Source organism: Choloepus didactylus, chromosome 4, assembly GCF_015220235.1.
Source record: "Choloepus didactylus isolate mChoDid1 chromosome 4, mChoDid1.pri, whole genome shotgun sequence".
NCBI lineage: Eukaryota > Metazoa > Chordata > Mammalia > Pilosa > Megalonychidae > Choloepus > Choloepus didactylus.
In genome coordinates, this window is record NC_051310.1 from 131,113,079 (window position 1) to 131,133,822 (window position 20,744).

At 38.1% G+C, this 20,744-nt stretch overlaps 1 protein-coding gene across 8 annotated transcripts in view; it reads left to right on the forward strand.

Moving 5' to 3' along the window:
• ATP8B4 (ATPase phospholipid transporting 8B4 (putative)) overlaps nt 1-20,744 on the forward strand; it is a 273,488-nt gene that overhangs the window by 216,990 nt on the left and 35,754 nt on the right. For all 8 annotated transcript variants that reach the window (XM_037834015.1, XM_037834017.1, XM_037834013.1 and 5 more), the window contains 3 exons: nt 5,830-5,977; nt 10,131-10,314; nt 10,870-11,093. In XM_037834015.1, coding sequence (XP_037689943.1) covers nt 5,830-5,977; nt 10,131-10,314; nt 10,870-11,093 — 556 coding nt within the window. The remainder of the gene's footprint in view (nt 1-5,829; nt 5,978-10,130; nt 10,315-10,869; nt 11,094-20,744) is intronic.

Below are 20,744 nucleotides of genomic sequence, written 5' to 3' on the forward strand. Positions count from 1 at the left end.
TTGACCCAGTGATTACCACTTCTAGGAATTTACCTTAAGAAAACAAGTGAACAAATTGTGAATCTGGATGTAAAGGAGTATTCATTGTTGTAACAATTATAATAATAGAAAATTATGCAATAGCACAAATACCTGTCAGGAAAGACTTTGTTAATAACTAGGATATATACATGCAATGGAATCATTAAAAGGTATGCATTTATTATAATTGGAAGATGTCCATGACAAATTTACGTGAAATATGCAATTGCCAAACATCATGCATAGTACGATCCCCCCTTTTCTTGGCAAAATAAATGTGTGTGTGAGTGTGTGTGGTGTATGAAAACACTATCCACTATATAGGTTCTCTCTGGATAATATATATATAGGACTATATAGGTTCTCTCTGGATAATAGAATTATGGGTCATGTTAACTTTCTTTTTATGGCTTTTTGTATTATCCAATGTTTTAATAATGACCATACATGCTTTTACAGTTAGGAAAAAACCCCAAAAGTTATCTTCATTGTTTTAAGAAGAGGAAAATACTCAGAAGAAAAAAAATAATTTCTGTCTAATCTCAGTATCTCAGGACCCCTGAGGTTGCCTTGCTCAGCTGACTGGCAGATAATACATTTATTTCAACCCCAACTTGAAGGTAACCCCATTCTCAAAGTCTAAGATAGAGAGACAATGCATGGTAGAAAATTCTTTTTAAGAGGAATAAATCAATACATCTATATTATACATTTACCTAATACTAGGATGTAGGAAAGAAAAAGCATCCATGAAAAGTTATTACTAGAAGGTGCTCTCTATATGCCCAATCTGGGCTTCTTGTATCTAAATCCATAGCTCTGGGGATGAATTACTGAAACTTTTAAGTTTGTACCCGTTTTCTCGTTTTATACTTTTGAGTTCAATGGGAGTTCAAGAAAAAAAAAATACCAGAACAGGATTTGAGTGATAGTAGCTATTGGAAGGAAATGACCTAAATGCTTATACTTAAACCTGTCAAATGTGCTTAGATTATTTCATAAACAAGGTTATGTAATTTTCATGCATATCACGCATACGGTTTGTTTCAAATTTACTGTCACAAAACCACTTTAGACACTTTCAGCAATAGGTTAATTCTTCTGCCATAGCTGCTTTAGTATTAAGGACATGTCCAGAAACCTACAATTAAACTGCTATGTTTTCTCAGAAGATTATTGCCTCAACTATATTTCACCAACACATATGCCTTTTGCCCAAAGGAAAACAGAGTTATAATGTAATTTCAGTTGGTCTGACAAACTCATTCCATATTTCATTTTTGCAGCATTGATCACATGCTATGTTGTTAGAAAAATTCATGTGTTGTAACTAATTAAACCATGAAGAGATTCCACTGCTTTGGAGAAGTATACTAGCAATATACCAAGGGATGTATTTCCTGTTAATCAATAAAATATGTATTGGTATTTTGGAAACACCTATTCGATGGAAAGTTTTCTGTTTGAGTAAGCAGCATTTGTGTGGATGCAGATGGCTCCAGGGGCAGGCAGTAAAATCAGGTGTGTGATGTGGGCTGTATTTAAGACATTAGGGAATGGCAGGGCCTTTGGTGAAGCAGAGCATCACGTCCTCTATAATGTCACATAGCCTTTCAAGCACTATGCAGACCAAATAAAACATGTCTCCTAATTCCCAATTTACAGTCACTCAGACAAAACGTTCTGATAAGTGAAGTTTCTATCATTAATCATAGAAATTAGAACATTAAGTGATCTTGGAGATCTAATACATACCAGCACAGTTGCCCAAGTTTTCATAGGTATTATCTATTTGGTGGTTAATGCCCTGTTCTCTTTGGTTGTTCCCTGTATTAGTCAGGGTCCTCCAGAGATAAAGAACCAACCAGGATATATGTAAATATATGTATAGGTGTGTATGTATGTATGTATGTAAGTATGTACGTGTGTGTGTGTATTAAGAGATTTATTGTAAGAAATTTGGCTCATGCAATTGTGAGGGCTGGCAAGTCTGAATTCCATAGGGCAAGCTGGAGGCTGGAAATCCGGATAAGAGTCCAACTTCATTAGGCTGGAAACTCAGGCATTAGTGGAGGATGTAGTCTGGTGGCAGAATTCCTTCTTCCCCCTGGAATTCTCAGGTCTTTGCATTAAGATATCCAACTAATTGGATGAGGCCCTACATTGTTGAGGGCAATCTCCTTTACTTAAAGTCAATAGATTATAGATGCTAATCCCCTCTACTAAATACCTCCACAGAAACATCTAGGCAGTATTTGGCCAAACAACTGAACACCATAACCTAGCCAGGTTGAAATATAAAATTAAATGTCACAGTTCCTTTCCCCTAATTTCTAATAATGAAAATAGTTCAGGGGTTGAATGTCTTGTAGATCACACAGGTAGTAAGGGATGGGGCTGGGCCTTGAAATCAAGTTTCATGTGCTTCCTCTGGCACTATGTCTTAGTCCCAACCCAGGGGCAGCCTGTGGCTAACTCTGCTTATAAACCAGTCTGGTGTGGTAGTCTGAGAACTAGGGATTTGAAGGTCTAGGTTCTAGCCTACGGTCTGTCATGGACTAATCAAGTGGCAAATGGTGAAATAACTTGACCTTTGGGCACACGCTGTCAGAGGCAGACCTCAGACCTGAACCCAGGCCTCTGGATTCCAAGTTCAATTCTCTAGTCTTTGTACCAAAGCTGAGGTTGTTGTCTTATTTTAAGCATGCCTCATAGTTTCAATTCATTTCCAAAAAGTCCTGTAAATATCTGAAAATAAAATACCTGAAGAGTACTGAAAATATGACTCTTTTTCTTACCATCTGTCCGGGTTTGCTAAGTCTGCCATTATGCAAAATACCAGAAATGGATTGGCTTTTATAAAGAGGGTTTGTTTGGATACAAACTAAGGCATCAACAAGAGGATTCCTTCACTGAAAAACGGCCAATGGCCTCTGGAACACCTCTGTCAACTGGAAAGGCACGTGGCTAGTGTCTGATGATCTTTGCTCCTGGGTTGGGTTTCAAAATAGGTTTCTTCAAAATGTCTCTGTGTTCCTCTCTCAGCTCCAGTGTGTCCCTGCTTCTTTCTCCAAGAGCATTTCTCTCTAAACATCTGGGGATCCTCTCTTAGCTCCTCTGGGGCAAACTATGGGCTTCATCTCTTAGCTTAGCATCTCCAAATATCCTTCTGTCTGCAACTCCAAGCATCTCTCAGCATCAGCATCTGTGTCAGCTCCTGATCTCTCTTAAATATTCCAGTGAACTAATCAAGACCCACCCTGGATGGACAAAGTGCACTCCTCCTTAATCAAAGTTCTCACCAATAGTTGATTGAGTCACATCTCCATGGAAACACCAGAAAAAAAGTTTCCACCCAGCAAGATTTGTTAAATGATCATGGCCCTTCTGGGGTCTGTAACAGTTTCACACCGGCACACCATCTCTTTTCTTCTTCATAGCTGGCATGCAAGCCTACATGGGCCTAACTGTGCTTTGCTGCGATTGTCGTGGCGGAGGGCTGTGAATGCCGCTGCCGCAACCATTAATGCGTTTCTGCATGCCAACATTATAATAAACTGCACTTCATTACAAAGCTTGGAGCAAACAGGCACTCTTTTGTTTTAGCATTTGTTATTTATATCCTGTGGTTAAGCATTGTGTGTTATGCCTGCAAAAAATGTATAGTCCATATTCGTTGAAGGGAGTTACGTGTAGCTTTTTTTTCACCCCCTAATAAATTGTTTTTGTGAGAACCAGCTGGTGTTTTAAGAGCTAAGTTCCAGGAAGAAAAAGAAATGGCAGCTATAAAACATGGGCAAAGGTCTAAAAATGGGAGAACCCAGTCCAGGAAGGAGACATTGGCCTCTGTGCACTGGAAATTTAAGCAGAGCTGGAAAAACCGTCCCTTTTCTGCCTGGAAAAGGGTTCATGTGAGACGTTATGAAGACAGTTTAGCGGGGAAAAAAAATCCTAAGTAAATAGAATTTCAGCCAATACTTTCATGAACTTCACCCTTCTTTGGAATGTTTTCATTCTCTGGGGGGAAAACAGAGACTGAGTCATTTATACAGCATGAGTGAGAACTTGACTAAAAAGGAAACCTTATGAGATATTTTCCCTTTGATGTTTCCTTAAGACCCAATTTATGAGCTCTGCAACACTGTCACAGAAATGCAAATATTAATTTCTAGGGAACTTGTCTCCCTTGCTTTATTTGTTATATGGTACCGTAAATTTTCATGATTGTGAGGAGGATTCCCTGACATGATTATCTGATGCAGAAATCTTCTCCTCCCATTTAGAATAATGATTCTTCATGTCTGCTCTATCTGCCCCTCTCCACTCCAACTCCCTAAATTTCACACGTATTACTCTAACTTTTAAAATCTTTTTCTTTGAGTTTGCAAACTGATTGCTACATGTATGATATCATTCTTGGAGCCAGGAGCATTTAACCTCCCAGTTCTCAAACATGAGTTGTGCTTTTGGTCCTGGAGAGCAGAAAGGAGATGTCCAGTCAGAATATAAGTTTTTTTTTTTTTTTTTTAAACTTAATATGTAAACAATTAATGTTACATTTTCAAATAATTAGAAAGCTGAGGGCTAAAATAGTTGTGTGTATGTTTTTTTTTTTTTTTTACAGTGAAAATTATTTTTTCTGAGGAGTCAACACACAACTATTTTAATAAATGTTTTCTACATAGAATGAGCCTTTGGGGAACCATTTCATTTTGCCCTTAGCCAACACATCCATTTTCTTTTCTACGTCTCACTCCCCATTTTCTCAGGGGTGCTCATTTTGTATATGCAAGTTGTGGCCTAAAGTGTTGGTTGGCTTTGTTGCTCATTAGCAGGGAGCTTGGATGAGCTAAGTCCTTTTCTTTGTGGTTCTCTGGTTATGGTTGAAGCTTCTGTAGTCATATCACCTTATTCTATATTACTTCAAAGCATTTCTATCCAGTTTTTCCTAAGCTGAGGGTCCTTGGAGAGGAAATTTCCCTTCCTTTAAAGACATCTTTCCATTTTGAAGGGAACAATACAATGCCACTTCCAAGGGTGTTATGCTGTCACAAAATCGTCCTTTTAAACAGCAGAGATTAATGGGATGTGGCAGGATTGTTCTACAACTGCTAGTTAGATCTAGGACATTTGGAGGAATTTTCCATTTGGGACAACCTTATACATTTGGGTGTCTGCAATTTCTTTCCCAGAAGATTTATTCTGTTGTTTGAGTTGATGAATACAATTTTTGCTTAAAAACTCTATTACTTTATAATGACTATGTCAATTCAGTAAACACCATCTTTTGTTTTTTATTGTCAATTTAAAAAGTGTGCTTCTCAAAGGACTGCTATTTTAAGCTGGATCATATTACATTTCTCTGTGAATTGAAGAATTTATTTTATATATAAGTGTCCTGGAATTCCTAGGTTTAGTCCATTTTCTTTAGTCTTTTGCTCTCCATTATTTAACAATGTTGCATGCCAGATCAGTGTTTCTTAAGTCCTTAAAACTCAGACTACATTATATACTAAATTTATCAAGAGTCCTTAGTTCAAACCCAGCTCAAGATGGTGACTTAGCTTTAAGGTAATTTAAAACAGAATCAAGATCATTATGTTTACCTTCCTACTTCCTGGAATTTGGTAATTTGCTGTGGTATCCCCATCACAAGGAATTATCCTGCTTGCTTACTGAAACTGGATCTTATGCCATATCTGTCTGAATAGCGATGAAATGAATTTACCTCTGGGCCAGTCTCTTGTTAGAGTTAATAGGTATGCTCTGTGTACTTTGTTATGATTTGCTTTTTCCTCCTCCTTTAAGGAAAGCAAAGGAAAATTTGTTTGGACAAAGCAGAAGTGTTTCCAACGGCCATGTAGTTTGTGAAAAAAAGCAGCAGCTGGAGCTGCACTCAATCGAAGAAGAAACTGTAACAGGAGATTATGCCTTAGTCATAAATGGCCACAGTTTGGTGAGTTCTCTTAAGGCTTTTGTTCTTCCTTTTTTCTTCACCCCAATAATTATTTCTTCTGTGCTGTCACAATGAGACCTCTTTTTGTGTTTTCCAAAAGTTAAATGACATACTAGAAATGGCATCCTCAATGATTTCCTGTTTGCAAAGGGAAGGGAAACTTCTAATGTACATTTCATATGTTGTCTGAGGCACCACCCTGAAGGGGAAGCTCTGAAGAAATACTGAATTCACAGGATTTCAATCTTGTCTAAATGACCACAGAACATTTAGCAGTATTAAGTGTTTTTCTAAGGGGGGAGTGTCATAGCTCGCTGTTATTAATTAAAATAATACAACTGGATTATTGCTCTTACTAGTGTTTGCTCTTGTTAATGTTTGTGATTTGCAGAGCACAACCTGACCTTCATATAATTACCACACCAAATTATTGCCATTAAGATACCTCTGGTGGTTTTTCTAAATAGCAGCATTTTATAGCCATGCCAAACAATTTGCTTTGATTAGGAAATCTGGTTCTTGTCTTAATAGGATAAACTTGCATTGTACTTTTAATGCAGTTCAGGTTCCAAATCTTGAACAAATATAAAAAATGCTCTTCTGAGTTTCTAATTTAGAAGACAAAGGCTCCAATTATACTTCACTGAAATTATTTATATGCACAGATTGCTAATCTCGCATCTTTCTCTGGTTTTGACGATCATTTTTCACTTTTGGAGTCTGGAAAATAAAGGTATTTCCTTGCAGACAGTTTCTTAGAGGACCAAAGAAGTTGGATATGAGTATATTGTATTTTCCCTCTTGTGATCAGCAGTCTGTTAGCTCTTAGTGTTGGAGCATTATCCAGCTGGTCTCCAGACATAATGATGTGTTGCCTTCTACACCATGGAAAGTTACAGGGCTCAGCTGCAGGCCAAATTCAGTTGAAAGGTTGTCCACATGACACGAAGCTACTCTCCCTTGTACAGCTGAGCAGCAGAATTGCCCAGTGACCACAATATGGAAAGTGTCCATAATAAGTTGTACTTGGACTTTCTTTCAGGCTCAAAGACACCAGTGTGTGTGGAGGGATTAGAGTCCTCAGGTGATAACGTTCACTCTCTCTATTTTTGTTTCTACAAATGCTGAAAGAAGGAGCAGAGACACAGGCTATTCAAGAAGCCCTTCAGTTTCAAAGCCTGGCTCATGAAACCATGAAATGTCAATTTTCATTTAAAGGGAATTGATCACATTTCTGCTAGTATAGTCAGAAGTCTTTAAAGAGTCACGATTAAAAGTTACTCAAATGCTGATGCTTTGCAGAATGCAGTTGGGCCTTTCTGTCTCAGAATCTGAGCTGAGTTTTTTCACTTGGTGGTAACAAAGAAAGGAAAAAAAAAGAGGGAGACTATTCTGGGCAAGACAGCCAGTTACATGCTTTCTATTTCAGAAAGGGTGATTGTATTTGAGAATGCTAAATCACAATTTCCCCTAGGAATTACAGGCTTGTAACATGAGAATTTTCTATACCAGAACCATGTTTCTTATATTTATTCATCCATCCATCAATCCATTCAGACCATTAATATTTATCAAGCACCCCTAAGTCACAGTGCTGGAACCTAAGGATATGAACATGAATAGAACACAGTCCTTGTTTTAGAAACTGCAGTCATTTGGGAGAGATAACCAACACTATAAAAGAGGAAGGACACGGTGCTTTGAGAACATAGAAGCAAGCACATTTGATTCCTCCTGGAAAAGTCAGGGAAGACTTCTTGGAGAAAGTGATATTTTAGGGCAGAGGAAACAGCAAGTGCAAAGGCACAGAGGCAAGATAGAACCTTCAAATGATGGGAAAGAGGCAATTTGGCATAATAAAGAGTACACGTAAAGATAGGATAGAAATAAAGAGTACACTTGAAGTTGGTAGTAGAGGACAAAAGGGAAATAGGGACAGATGGTGATAGAATATGAATTTCTTGCCACGGAGTTTGCAGTCAAATGCTTCTGACTGATTGTTCTGGTTTGTGATGCTGCGGTTTTGCAAAACACCAGAAATGGATTGACTTTTATAAAGGGGGTTTATTTGATTACAAAATTACAGTCTTAAGGCCACAAAGTGTCCAAGGTAAGGCATCAACAAAGGATACCTTCACTGGAGGATGTCCATTGGTGTCTGGAAAACCTCTGTTAGCTGGGAAGGCACGTGGCTGGTGTCTGCTTGCTCCCAGGTTGTGTTTCAAAATGGAGATCTCCAAAATATTGCTCTTGGGGCATTTTGTCCTCCCTTAGCTGCAGCTCCTCTTCAAAATGTCACTCTCAGTTGCTCTGAGGTCCTTCTGTCTGTGGACTCCTTTATACGACTCCAGTGTTCCAATAACACCCACCCTGAATGGGCAGGGGTACCATCTCTGTGGAAATTATCCAATCAAATGGTTCACTCACAGCTGATTGATTGAGTCACATCTCCATGGAAACACTCAATCAAAAAATTCCAATCTAATCAACACTAATACATTTGCTCCTACAAGATTGCATTAAACAATATGGCTTTTTCTGGGGGACATAATATATGCAATCCAGCACACTGATTATTCAAAGATTCACTCAAAGACACCAATGACTCCAAATTTAGATTGATTGCTATTTCTTCTTAAAGTGTTTATTAAATAATGCACAGAGAAATGCTTTCCGGAAGAAAAATTGCACAGTGAATTGGAAGGGATCATGTGCTGTTTTTTTTCTTTTTCTTTTTTTTAATTAGAGAGGTTGTAGGTTTACAGGAAAATAATTCAGAAAATACAAAGTTCCCATATAGGCTCCATAATAATATTAACACCTTTAATTAGTGTGGTACATTTGGTATAATTGATGAAAGAATGTTATTATAATTGTACTATTAACGGTAGACCATGATTTATATTAGGGTTCACTGTATTGTAGAGCCCTATGTTTGTTTGTTTGTTTTAAATTTTATTCTAGTAACATATGCACAACCTAAAATTTCCCCTTTGAACCACATTCAAATATATAGTTCAGCACTGTTACTTCCACTCAGAATGTTGTGCTACCGTCACCACCATCCATTACCAAAATGTGTCCATCACCCCAAACAAAAACTTTGTATGGTTTAAGCATTAACTTCCCATTCCCTACCCTTACCTTGGCACCTGGAACCCTGTATTCTAGTTTCTGACTCTATGAATTTGTTTATTCTAATTAGCTCATACTGTTGGTATCATACAATATTTGTCCTTTTGTGTCTGGCTCATTTAATTCAACTTGATGACTTTAAGGCTCATTCATGTCACGTATATCAGAGCGTCATTCTTTTTTTGCAGCTGAATAATATTCCATTGTACCACATTTTGTTTTTCCATTTTAAATGTTTTAATATTAATTAATTAATGTTTAATTCAATTTTAAATGTTGATAGACCATGCTCTCTGCTTAAAGAAATTTCTTGGCAGATCTAAAGGTTCTTGTGTGTTCAGAGGTGAGCAGAAGTGGAGATGGTTGGGGAACCCTCTCTGAGATCCACGTTGCATGCCACCCTTTTGCACAGGCCTCTCTTGATTTCAATCATTATGTTCTTCAAGCACCATTATTCAGATTGTCTGGTTTTCACCTTGCCTGCACATTAACAGCCACCACAACAAACAACACAAAACACAAATATACAAAACAACAATGCAAAGGAACCAAACATTCTATCACTTAGAAAAAACAAATCACCCTCATTTCATAGCTCATTCTAAACTTGATGAGGTATTAGTTAATTTTAGTGGTTTCTAGAACCTCTCCATTATTTAATTGCATCTCTCTGATGCAGCATGATAAGGTATCAAGAGCACACAGAAGGGAATTCCTTGGCTCTTAGTAGGAGTTCAATATTCATTTCTTTAATTTTTGTTGCTTATGTGGCTTTGAATTAACAATGACGTGTGATAATTAAACTGTATAGCAAGTATCAATTGAGAAACACAAAATTTCCTTCCCAAATGACATTTCTCATTCATTGTTTTCTGTTTCTTCCTGGAATAGCGCTATCATCTCCATCTCTCTCTATCTCTATCTCTCTATCTCTATCTATCTCTCTCTCTATCTCTATCATCTATCTTTATCTCTGTCTCATTAGTTACCTAGTTTATTTGTTTATTTAATAACACAGGCCTATGCCCTAGAAAGCGATGCCAAGAATGATCTCCTAGAACTTGCCTGCATGTGTAAGACTGTGGTTTGCTGCCGAGTCACCCCACTCCAGAAAGCCCAAGTCGTAGAACTGGTGAAACAGCACAGAAATGCTGTCACTTTGGCCATCGGCGATGGAGCCAATGACGTCAGCATGATCAAAAGTAAGAGAGAGGGCATGATCAAAAGTAATTGAGAGTGCTCTCAATTTCAGCATTTGGTAATAAAGAATAGAGATGGCATTAAAATTTACTTTTGCCAGTGGCTCTAAAATGGATGATACTTTCTGGGTTCAATGTTTCTACTGTTACTAATGTTTATCAACAATTCTCTTTGTCTTTCCTTAAGTCATCTGTGTATTTTCAAGCTAGAAAAGGGCACTAATCTTATACTGTTTGGGGGAGTAAGTAGCTATGGTGTAGAGGAAAGGACACTGGACCCAGACTTGCAAAGACTTGAATTTAATTCCAGATTTGTCACTTACTATGTAGAACCTTGTGCAAGCTACTGAATTTTTCTGAGCCCAATTTCTTCTTTTTGTAAAACCAATAAAAATAACTATTATGATGGTTTCATGAGATAATGTAGGTGGAAAAATTATAACTGTGATAGCTGTGTCGTTTCCATAAATAAATAATAACATCCAGAGGAATGACAAGTTCCCCAGAGATTGTCATCGTCTGTTTCTGGAATGAAAGTGCTCCTGCTTTCCTTTGCAGGTGCTCACATCGGCGTTGGCATCAGTGGCCAGGAAGGGCTGCAGGCCGTCTTAGCCAGCGACTATTCATTCGCGCAGTTTCGATACCTCCAGAGGCTACTCCTTGTTCACGGGCGGTGGTCCTATTTCCGAATGTGCAAATTCTTATGCTATTTCTTCTACAAGAATTTTGCATTCACACTCGTGCATTTCTGGTTTGGTTTCTTCTGTGGTTTCTCAGCCCAGGTTGGTAAAAAGCACGTTTTTTTTTTTCTTTTTAAAAATCCTCCGAATTTCAAATGACTCTTCCTCATGGCTCTTTCCTAATAAATAGAGTATTTTTAAATGCATAATAGAAATGACAGTATGACGATTTTGTAACTGATAGTTGACTTAAGCTTTGAGCCTAAGAAGAACATACATATAGCTGGAATTTTGTTTATTGTTTATTATTTACGTACTAGTTGATGAGTACTCCTAATGCATTTTTGAGGTTTTATCTAAATGTTTTGGTATGATGACAAGTAAGCTTGGTGGAGCATTTTAATTCAGAGCAGAAGTCTGAGAGACACTAACAAGAAATATTGAGGCATCTCTATTGGACAGCTGGTCACTCACCCAATATGCTGAATATGTATGGGCTGAGATTATGTAAATGTGTTTTAAATCAGGGAGAAGTAATTGATACCCTAACATCAAAGTTGTTTTGACAGCAATTCATCAGCTAGAATTGAAATATAGATAATGTTGGTAGCAAAGAAGAAAAATGAGCAAATTCACAAATTAGGGTTCTATTTTTATATCTACTCATATCCATTTTAAAAATAGTTATTTAACCCAATATTTTGAATATCAGGAAAGTTTTGATCCTGGGTGTCAACAATAAAATGTAAGATCTATAGCATTTATATATACTTATGAATAAAGACATAATTTCTACTAAAAATTTGAGTGTAAACATGACATTAATATTTTGAACAACAACAAAAGAAAAGGCTGTCCTTGAGAATGAAATGGTCGACATAACTGTTTAATAAGAGTATTCATCAATTGTTCTTTTTGGGTGTAATCGATGACACTGGTTTCTGTGATATCCATGAAGCTAATTTTTCAGTCATTTTATTCCAGAAAAAATTGTGCGTGAATTGAATCTTGGCATTTTAGTATTATCTTAAATGTGCCAAGGGAAATAAATGAATCCTTTTGGTAATAAAAATATGTTTTGTACATTTTCCCCTTTCTCTAGGAAGTTGAGGTTTCTTAAAATGCCTGTACCCATTCCTAATTTTCTCTTTGAAGGTAACATGCCCAGAACTAAAAGCAGACTATGCTGATATTTTTGCTCTTCTTTGTAGTCTCTTGACAATTGAAGTAAAGCAGAAGTCTTGATTTTAGTTTCTCAGAAATAGATGTTATCTTAGTGATCCTTCAGAGTAGGCATGGGGATATTTACCTACTTGTGATTCCTCCTTTGTCCAACCAAGGCAAGTGTGGGGTTGTGAACTGTGCCTTCCCAGTATGGTAACTTTCCCTCCACCTGAGAACAAAACAAGGCTATTTGCTGACGGTGTTTCCAAGAGATTTAATTTTCCTGTTGGGTGTTGCCAAGAAATGTAATTCTCCTGTTGCAAGGACTTGGGACCAAATATCCAAAATTGTGAAGGGTGGCTTAATCCTCATTTGGACCTCTTAGGGCACATAAAAGTAATTAATTATTTGCATTTATAGACACACCAAACTTGGATAGGCAGGTTCACCGCTAGTCATCTTTGCTAAAACTGTGAAGTTGAAACTAATTGAATATCCTGTAACCTCTACATTTAGGTGATTTTCTGCTCTGCTTTCAGAATCTGATAAAATTGGTCAAAGTCAGATGTTAAGCAACTAGATTTTTAATTCTTTTTTCCAGTATGTGCATTTAAGAAGAGAATGTCAAGAGAGAACAGTGAGTGCTCCAAAGGCTGGAGTAGCTGACGGTTAAACCGAACTCTAGGACACACCTCCTGTCTATGATTAGGTTTCTGAAATGTTTCATTTAACCCAGCATGTTTCTTTTCTTTGCTTTCCTTTCTTCCTTTTAAAATTTTTGTTACACTCAAAATTCTAATTAATTTCAGAATCTTAATTTTGAATCCGGTGTCAGTCCTGACCCTCCGTGTTCCTTCCTACGCCGGTGAATTGGTTCTCAAGGTTTCGCGTGCATCGCAATCACAGGAAGAGCTCCTTAAAGCACAGATAGCTGGGCCCCACCCACAGAGTTTCTGATTTGGGCTCCAAGGTATAACCCTGAATTTGCATTTCTACCAAGTCTGCTGGAGATTTTGGCATTGCATGTCCGGAGACCATACATTTAGAATCACTGGGCTGGACAGCCTAAAAGAGATTCCAAAGTCTGCTTTGTTTGTCTTCTTTGAACCCAGAGCCCAGGGTGAAATCCAAGATGCTGACTTTTTGTTTTGTCCACACTCAACCCCATTCATCTATTCAGATGCAAAGGGGCCAGTTAGGCTAAAGGCTTATCTAACTTCATCCTAGTTTTTCCAGAGGGTTTAGAATCTCCTCACCTATCCTGCTGATCATCCTTGAGGCTTATAATATCTGCATTAAGACAGAAGCAAGAGGAAAAGTGATGTCTGTTTCAGGGTAAGGATTGCTTTCCCCAGATTCCCCAGTCTGTTATGATTTTTTTCTAGTTCAGCTATGAGCTCCTTGAGAAAAGGAACCACAACTAAATAATCTATATTAGCCCTATAATCCTTAATGACCCCTGATTTATAGAAGGCTCTCTATTCATTTCATTGTTGGGTCTTTCCAGTGTCCTTACTAGTTCCCCTTCTGGTGCTTGTGGCAAGTGCAGCAGGAAGTCCTTTCAACACACCTAAAGCCATTCATGGAGGTTACTACTTACTCTAACTATACCGAGGGCCATCGCTACAGGCTCTGGGTTTGTTGTGTGTAAATATGTGTGCAGCCTGACTAACTCTGTGGGAAAGCAGGATTAATGTCTTAAGGTCTAAATGTGATTATAACACTAATTCTAGAAGGTACAATGATGCTTTTTTCAGTTGTGTTCATAGTAATATGATGTGATAGTTAATTGTGCCATGAACGATGCATTTCTCAATTATTTATGCATCTCTCCTTCTAGAAAGGATATAAGATGAGTTTCCCAGGTTTGTTTTGCATTACTGGGGTCTTAGCTGGTTTAAATAGGTTTAGTCAGGGGCGCAATCGCATATAAAACTGACTGTGCTTCTGATTCTGAGTCTTGGGCTGCTATCCACTTTGTGCTAATTTTTAGAATGAGTTGATCAAATTGGGACCCAATATTACAGGGTCAGGATTCCTTCCCTGCAGTGTTTAGGGCTTTCATTCATTCAACAGATATATGCAAAACCCTGCTGTGTGTCAGCCTTGGGTGACTCATATGGATCCTATATTCTGAGTGTGGGGAGGAATGTCTAAGATGTGCTCTAGGTGGGCATGGCAAAGTGAGAGAGAACTCACACATTTTATCAGCTATCCACTTTGTGGTGGACTTCAGGTTCTATTTCCAGGCTTGTCAGAGAAGTAGATGGGCTGGTCAGGAGAGTGTTATCTGTTGGAGAGGTGAGGGCCATAAGTCAGCCACAGCACCCTTGTAATGACCTCAATGCTGAGGTGTCAGCTTCTGCGGAGACTATGATATTGTTGACACCAACAAATGGGGATTAAAAAAAATTGCAATTATAGTTTACACTTAAATAGCACTTACTCTGTGCTAGGCGTTGTTCTAAATGTTTTACCTATATTAACTCAATTCTTACAATAACTGTATGAAGTTGGTTTTATAACTGTGGTCTACATCAGCTTTTCGTTAGATATTTTCCAAATAATGATATGTGAGAGTTCTACTGTCCCATAAGTTATAGCCTACTCTTCCTTTTCCCCTTTCCTCTCCCCAGGCTTGAAGATTCACAAGTCACATTAGTATGTTAAAAGTTCTGACAAGTTAAAAGGTAAATACAACCTATCATAATTAATTGATCCCAAGATGCAGATTTTTTTTCACATTTTGACATCTCTAATATTAAGGTGTGTCTTACAATCAAAGGAACCTTACAATGGCTCTTGGTCTGGATTGAAGTCACATTTTTCTTGGAGAGCATTTATGTGGCTTCTGCCAGTCCCCTGGGGGTACTGCCAACCTGAGATCTCCTTCTCTGTTCAAGGTTTTTTGAATTCAGATTGCAAACTCCAGTGAATACCAGTTGTGGTTCAAATTCCCAGGAGAGATATTTTTTTCCTCCCCCTTTAGTTAGTGCCAAGGTTGACACAGACAAGTTCCCTGCTGTCCTTTTTTGCATGAAGATTTGTTTTTCATTTATTCTCATGCTGAGGATTTAGCTCCTTGCCACCTCAGTTTTGTGTGTGGGTTCTGGTTAGATTCCCCACTTGGCCTAATCTTGGATTTAATAATAGTGTCTCTTGCAATCAATGTCTCTTAGTGTCAATGAGATTTGCTATTAATTATTAACTGAACTCATCTGGCATGGCTCAGCAACACTGTTTTTGCAAGCAACACCCATAAGTTCCCATAGAACAGGTGTTACACAGAACCTACTTTGAGTAATGCTGGAATAGATATCTCCGCAGTGATAGTTTCAAAATTACAGTTCTGAACCTGACAATTCCCTGCTGTTTATTCTAGTTCCAGTGTTTTGGAGGTAGTGAGATGTATGAAGTACAAAATGATGCTAAGAATACTGTCCTCATATGAACAGGACCTTTTCTGTTTTTCCTTTTCAAAATCTCCCATTTTCTCAGTTAACTCTAGTCCAAGGAATAAAATAGTCATTTAAAGTGCCAAAGTAGGGATTTACATTTAAATGTCAGCGCAGTCTTTTCCACTAACCTCAAAGTTTTTTCCTGACCATAAAATAATTATGTATGAATATGTATCAATTTTATATGCAACAGAAACCATACTCTTTTCTTATTGATTTATGTATTTATTTGAAAAGTTGTAAATTTATAGAAAAACCATGCAGAAAATACCGTAACCTCCCCCCACCCCACAGTTTTCTCTATGCATTCTTTTTGCCTTAGTGTGGTAACTTTGTCACAATTGATGAACAAGTTATAATTATACTGTTAACTGTAGTTTATGGTTTAGGGTTCATTAGGGTTCACTCTTTGGTACAGTCCTTTTCTTAAAAAATTTTATTCTGTTACCATATATACAATCTGATGTTTCTCCTTTTAATCAAATTCAAATGTATCATTCATTGGTGTTAATGATATTCATTATGTCCTGATACCATCACCACCATCCATTACCAAAACTTTTCCATCACCCCAAACAGAAGCTCTATACCATTAAGCATTAACTCCTCATTCTCTACCCCAAACTGGCCCCTGGTAACAAGTATTCTAGTTTCTGACTCTATGAATTTGTGTATTCTAATTATCTCATATCAAAGAGATCATATAATATTTGTCCTTTTGAGTCTGGTTTATTTCACTCAACATGTCTTCAGCGTTCATCCATGTTGTCTCATGTATTGGTACCTCATTCCTTTTTACAGAGGAATGATTTTCCATTTTATGCATATACCACATTTTGTTTATCTATTCGTCTGTTGATGGACACTTGGGTTGCTTCCACCTTTTGGCAAATTTGCATAATGCTGCTATGAACATTGGGGTGCAAGTAATTGTTCAAGTCCTTCCTTTCAATTCTTTGGGGTATATACCTAGAAATGGTAATTCTATAATTAACTTTCTGAGGAAATGCCAAATTGTTTACCACGGTGGCTGCACCATTTTCTTAATGTCCTTATTTCTCCACATCCTCTCCAACACTTACTTGTGTGTGTGTGTTTTTAATAGTAGCCATTCTAGTGGATGTTAAATAGTATCTCATTGTGATTTTAATTTGCATTTCACTAATAATGTTAAGCATCTGTTCATGTGTTTTATGATCATTTGTATATCTTTTTTGAAGCAATGAATATTCAAGTCTTTTGTCCATTTTTAAATTGGGTTGTTTTTCTTTTTGTTGCTGAGTTGTAGAATTTCTTTATATAGTTTGGATATTAAAACCTTATTGGATATGTGGCTTTCAAATATTTTCTCTCATTCTAAAGGTGGTCTTTTTTACATTCATGATGAAATTTTTTGATTCACAAAAGTTTTTAATTTTGATGAAGTCCCATTTATCTATTTTTTTCTTTTGTTGCTAGTGCTTTTGGTGTAGAGTCTGTTTTCTTCTAGGAGTTTTATAGTTTTGTACCTTATATTTAGGTCTTGGATCCATTTTGAGTTAATTTTTGTCTATGGTGTGAGAAAGAGGTTCATCTTCATTTTTTATATATACATAAAATGGAATATTATTCCTCTGTAAAAAGGACTGAGGTAGCAATACATGACAGAACATGTATGAATATTTTCAAAATTAAGTGGAGGGCTGACAGCCTGAAAGTCCAGCTACCTGCAAGGGATTCAGGGACTGGTTTGTGTAAAGGTGTCAGATTGTGCAGGAAAGGGAGGAAAACCCTTCCATCAATCCTGAACTCTTTCCAGCTGAACTGCAGTTAGTTGAATCTGAAGTCTCTCCCTTTAATTCCTAAAATTCCATTAAATATAAATTTATTAAGAAACACCTTTTAAAAATTGCATGTTGTTTAAGGGGGACCTTATATGTGTATAGGAAGGAGCTTCTTCTAGAATAGATGTTACACCACTCTACAGATCAAAACTCAGATGTTTCCTAGCCCCACCACATTTGAGTGGCAGAGTGTGTTAGTGGTACAAAGAACTGTCTGTGAGGGCAGCTCAGATGTGGAATTGGGATTGGCAGGATCACTGTTTCTTTTCTATTCCCTGTTTTTCACTGGAATATCATGATTAGCAACAGGTTTAACTGAAAACTCTTTTGGCTTTTTCTCTTAGCCCTGTTTTTCTAAGGACAATATGCTATAAATGAGGCAGTGAATAGAAAACAATGTATTTGGGAGAAACACTACAGAGAATGAGAATTTTTGAATAGGGGACATTTTCACAGTCACACATTTTTCCCCCATTAAAACCACTTAGGCTGACTTTGGAGGCCAAAGCCTCATGTTGGGTGGCAAGACATTTTTTAGCCCCTAAAGTCCATCAGGTAAGCAGCTTACTTCCAAGGCTGTTAATGAAAGTTGTGCATGTGAGGCCTTCCCACCTCCTGCCATCTCTCTCCCAAATTGCTTCAGTGGAATTGAAAGCTCTGTGGTGAAATGGAGCCAGTGGTAATGAAAACTTCAGGGCCAGCAGATTAAGTAATAGCAAGCATCTGGTTAGAGGCTCTTTGTGGGCCAGCCTGACCTTCAGTCACTTTCTCTGTCCAATTCCGACCGAATGAGACTCGCACACATTCTCCAGCACAGAACCTGTAGTCTTTGAATGCTCATTCACATAACAACAATACAGATTTACTGAATCTGGTTTAGGGCCAGGCGCTCCATTGGTCTCTGAGGACAGAGTGGTGAACTAGAGGCATGCAGTTCCTGCCCTCAGGGAGCTTACCGTCCGGGAACGATTTTATTTTCATAAATGAAAACCGATGTTGAAAGATTCCATAGTCACCTTTCTCTTATTTTGCCACCAGGAGATTTTTTGAGGTAAATTTATCATGGAGGAGCCATGTCTTGGGGCCAACCCTGCAAAATCCCAGCGTGAATTGTAAGCACCCATAATAAATTTTTCTTGCCTGTACTTCTGGACAGATTGCTTTGAAGTAATCCACTCTGCAGCTGAAAACATCTGACCAAATATAAACAGATTGTGCTTTCTTAGACAAAATGTTGACTTTTACAAACACCAGCTTAATTGCTTAACGAAGTGACATGTGCTGTTTCTTTACTATCTTGGCCTCTCTCTCGAGGGGCTTGGCGACTTTAATCCAGGCTGTTACTCTCTGACAATAGCTCCAGGAGATTCCAGCCATTGCCCATCCCAGTAGGTGAGCTAAGGCAGATGTGCAGGCTGGTCCAGCTCTGGCGTTTTGAGGTTTCAGGAGGGCCTATGGGTGTGATCCTTCACTTGCCTGTGTGTTGGTGGCACCAGGACCTCTCAGATGGGTGGTAATGAGACACAGGCTGGGCCATGCTTGGTTTATGAATTGCCTTCTGGCTAACTTCAGTAACTCCCCTCTGTTGTGATTGGTTTAGGACACATGGGGAAAGAATCTGCCTGGGAGGGACCTGACTCCTTTTGTTTGCTTTGCTGGATAGACTTTCCTGGGAGAAACAGCTTGTGTAAGTCTTGCTGAAACCTAGAGTCTTTTCTCATTTTACACAGGAGGAGCCTGCCATCCTACAAGAGCTGAGGATCAGTGGTGGGCAAGGCCAGAATTGGAACCCAAATATTCTGACTCCCCCTTTGGTGCCTCTTCTACTCTGCTTGATAAGTAGCTGTCCAATTTGTCATGAACTTGGAAAAGCTTACTGGTTATATATATACATACATATACATATATATATATACATATATATATATACACACACACATACATACACACACACACATATTTAAACCCTCTGTCTCCAACCCCTAATCAGGCAAACATTTGCTTTACCTGGAATCTAAAGGAGAAATGTCCAGAAAACCTTAATATGATTATGGGGAGGAAGTGAACTCTCTTACTGAGAGAGAGTTGTTGTCTTTGGGGGTTGTCTCCCCATGGTGTAGGCCCTTCGAAAGCCTCTGCCTGCCTCTAGACAAACTGCCCTCTAGTATCATCTGGAAGCGTGAAGCCACCTTCTGCCAGCAAAACTGTCACTGAGAGACAATTTAAATATAATCTGACCTAATGAGATTTCCAGCCAGATTTCTGGACCAGAGGGGTTTGAATTCTTTTTCAGTACATGCCTTATCCCAGTCTATTATTTAAACTCACATGATTTTGATAGAATACACTGTGGGTTTGTGTTCACTATTTATATGTGTAGTTTATTTTAAAAACACTCCATGCCCTCGGGATTCTTAATAAAGATGAGCTGACCCCCACCAGGGACAGAGCCAGAAAAAAAAAAAAATCAGTTGAGGCCCTATTTAGGAAATTCATGTTTGAAACTATGCAACTACTGGCACCATGGTACTTGTGAGATGATAGTATCTGATGAAAACTTATCATTGTCAGTGAGATACAGGACTGTGTATATTTTTTCAAAAAAATAATTCTGCTGTGATATGGAAACAATTATCTTGTCAAGGTTGGAAAAACTTTGGTTAAGTCAAACAGTATAAGAAAATTCACAGTGAAAAGTTTGGAAAGTGACATGAAACAGTGCGACTAATCTCCAGGCTTTGATGACTTCGTGTATTTGGTTACCTGTGAGCCTGTCTCAACCTGACACAGCCACTTCTCTCCCACTGCTTACCAGATGTGCTTTGTGGAAAACCCAGGGTGGAGGGGCGGGTGCCCAGGCTGGGGCCATGCCTCCTGGATCCTGCTAGTGTATTTCTGCTAATTATACAAATCGGTAACACATGTGCTGAGGCTGAGCGCCTCATAGTTATTCCACAATGTGTTTTCTTTAAATGACAAATGTATTTTAAGCGCCGTCCCCCCAATGTCATTATATACTTTCCCTTGCAACGCATAGCAATATGGGAATACACGTCTCCGAGGAGGTAATTCATCCCGTTATTTTAACAAGGAGTTAGGCCAATGGCCCCAGAGCAGAAAGCTCTTTGTAACTGTTTATAAACCTTATTTGGGAGTAAGTGTAATCTTCTATTAAGCATATTCTATAAATCATAGATTTTGTGTTCCCCTAGCTTTTTTTAGATCATAATTTGTAGCTGGAGCATTTGTACTCTAAATAAGATGGTTGATAAGGTTGATAAATTGCTCCCACAACCAAGGGAGCAAGG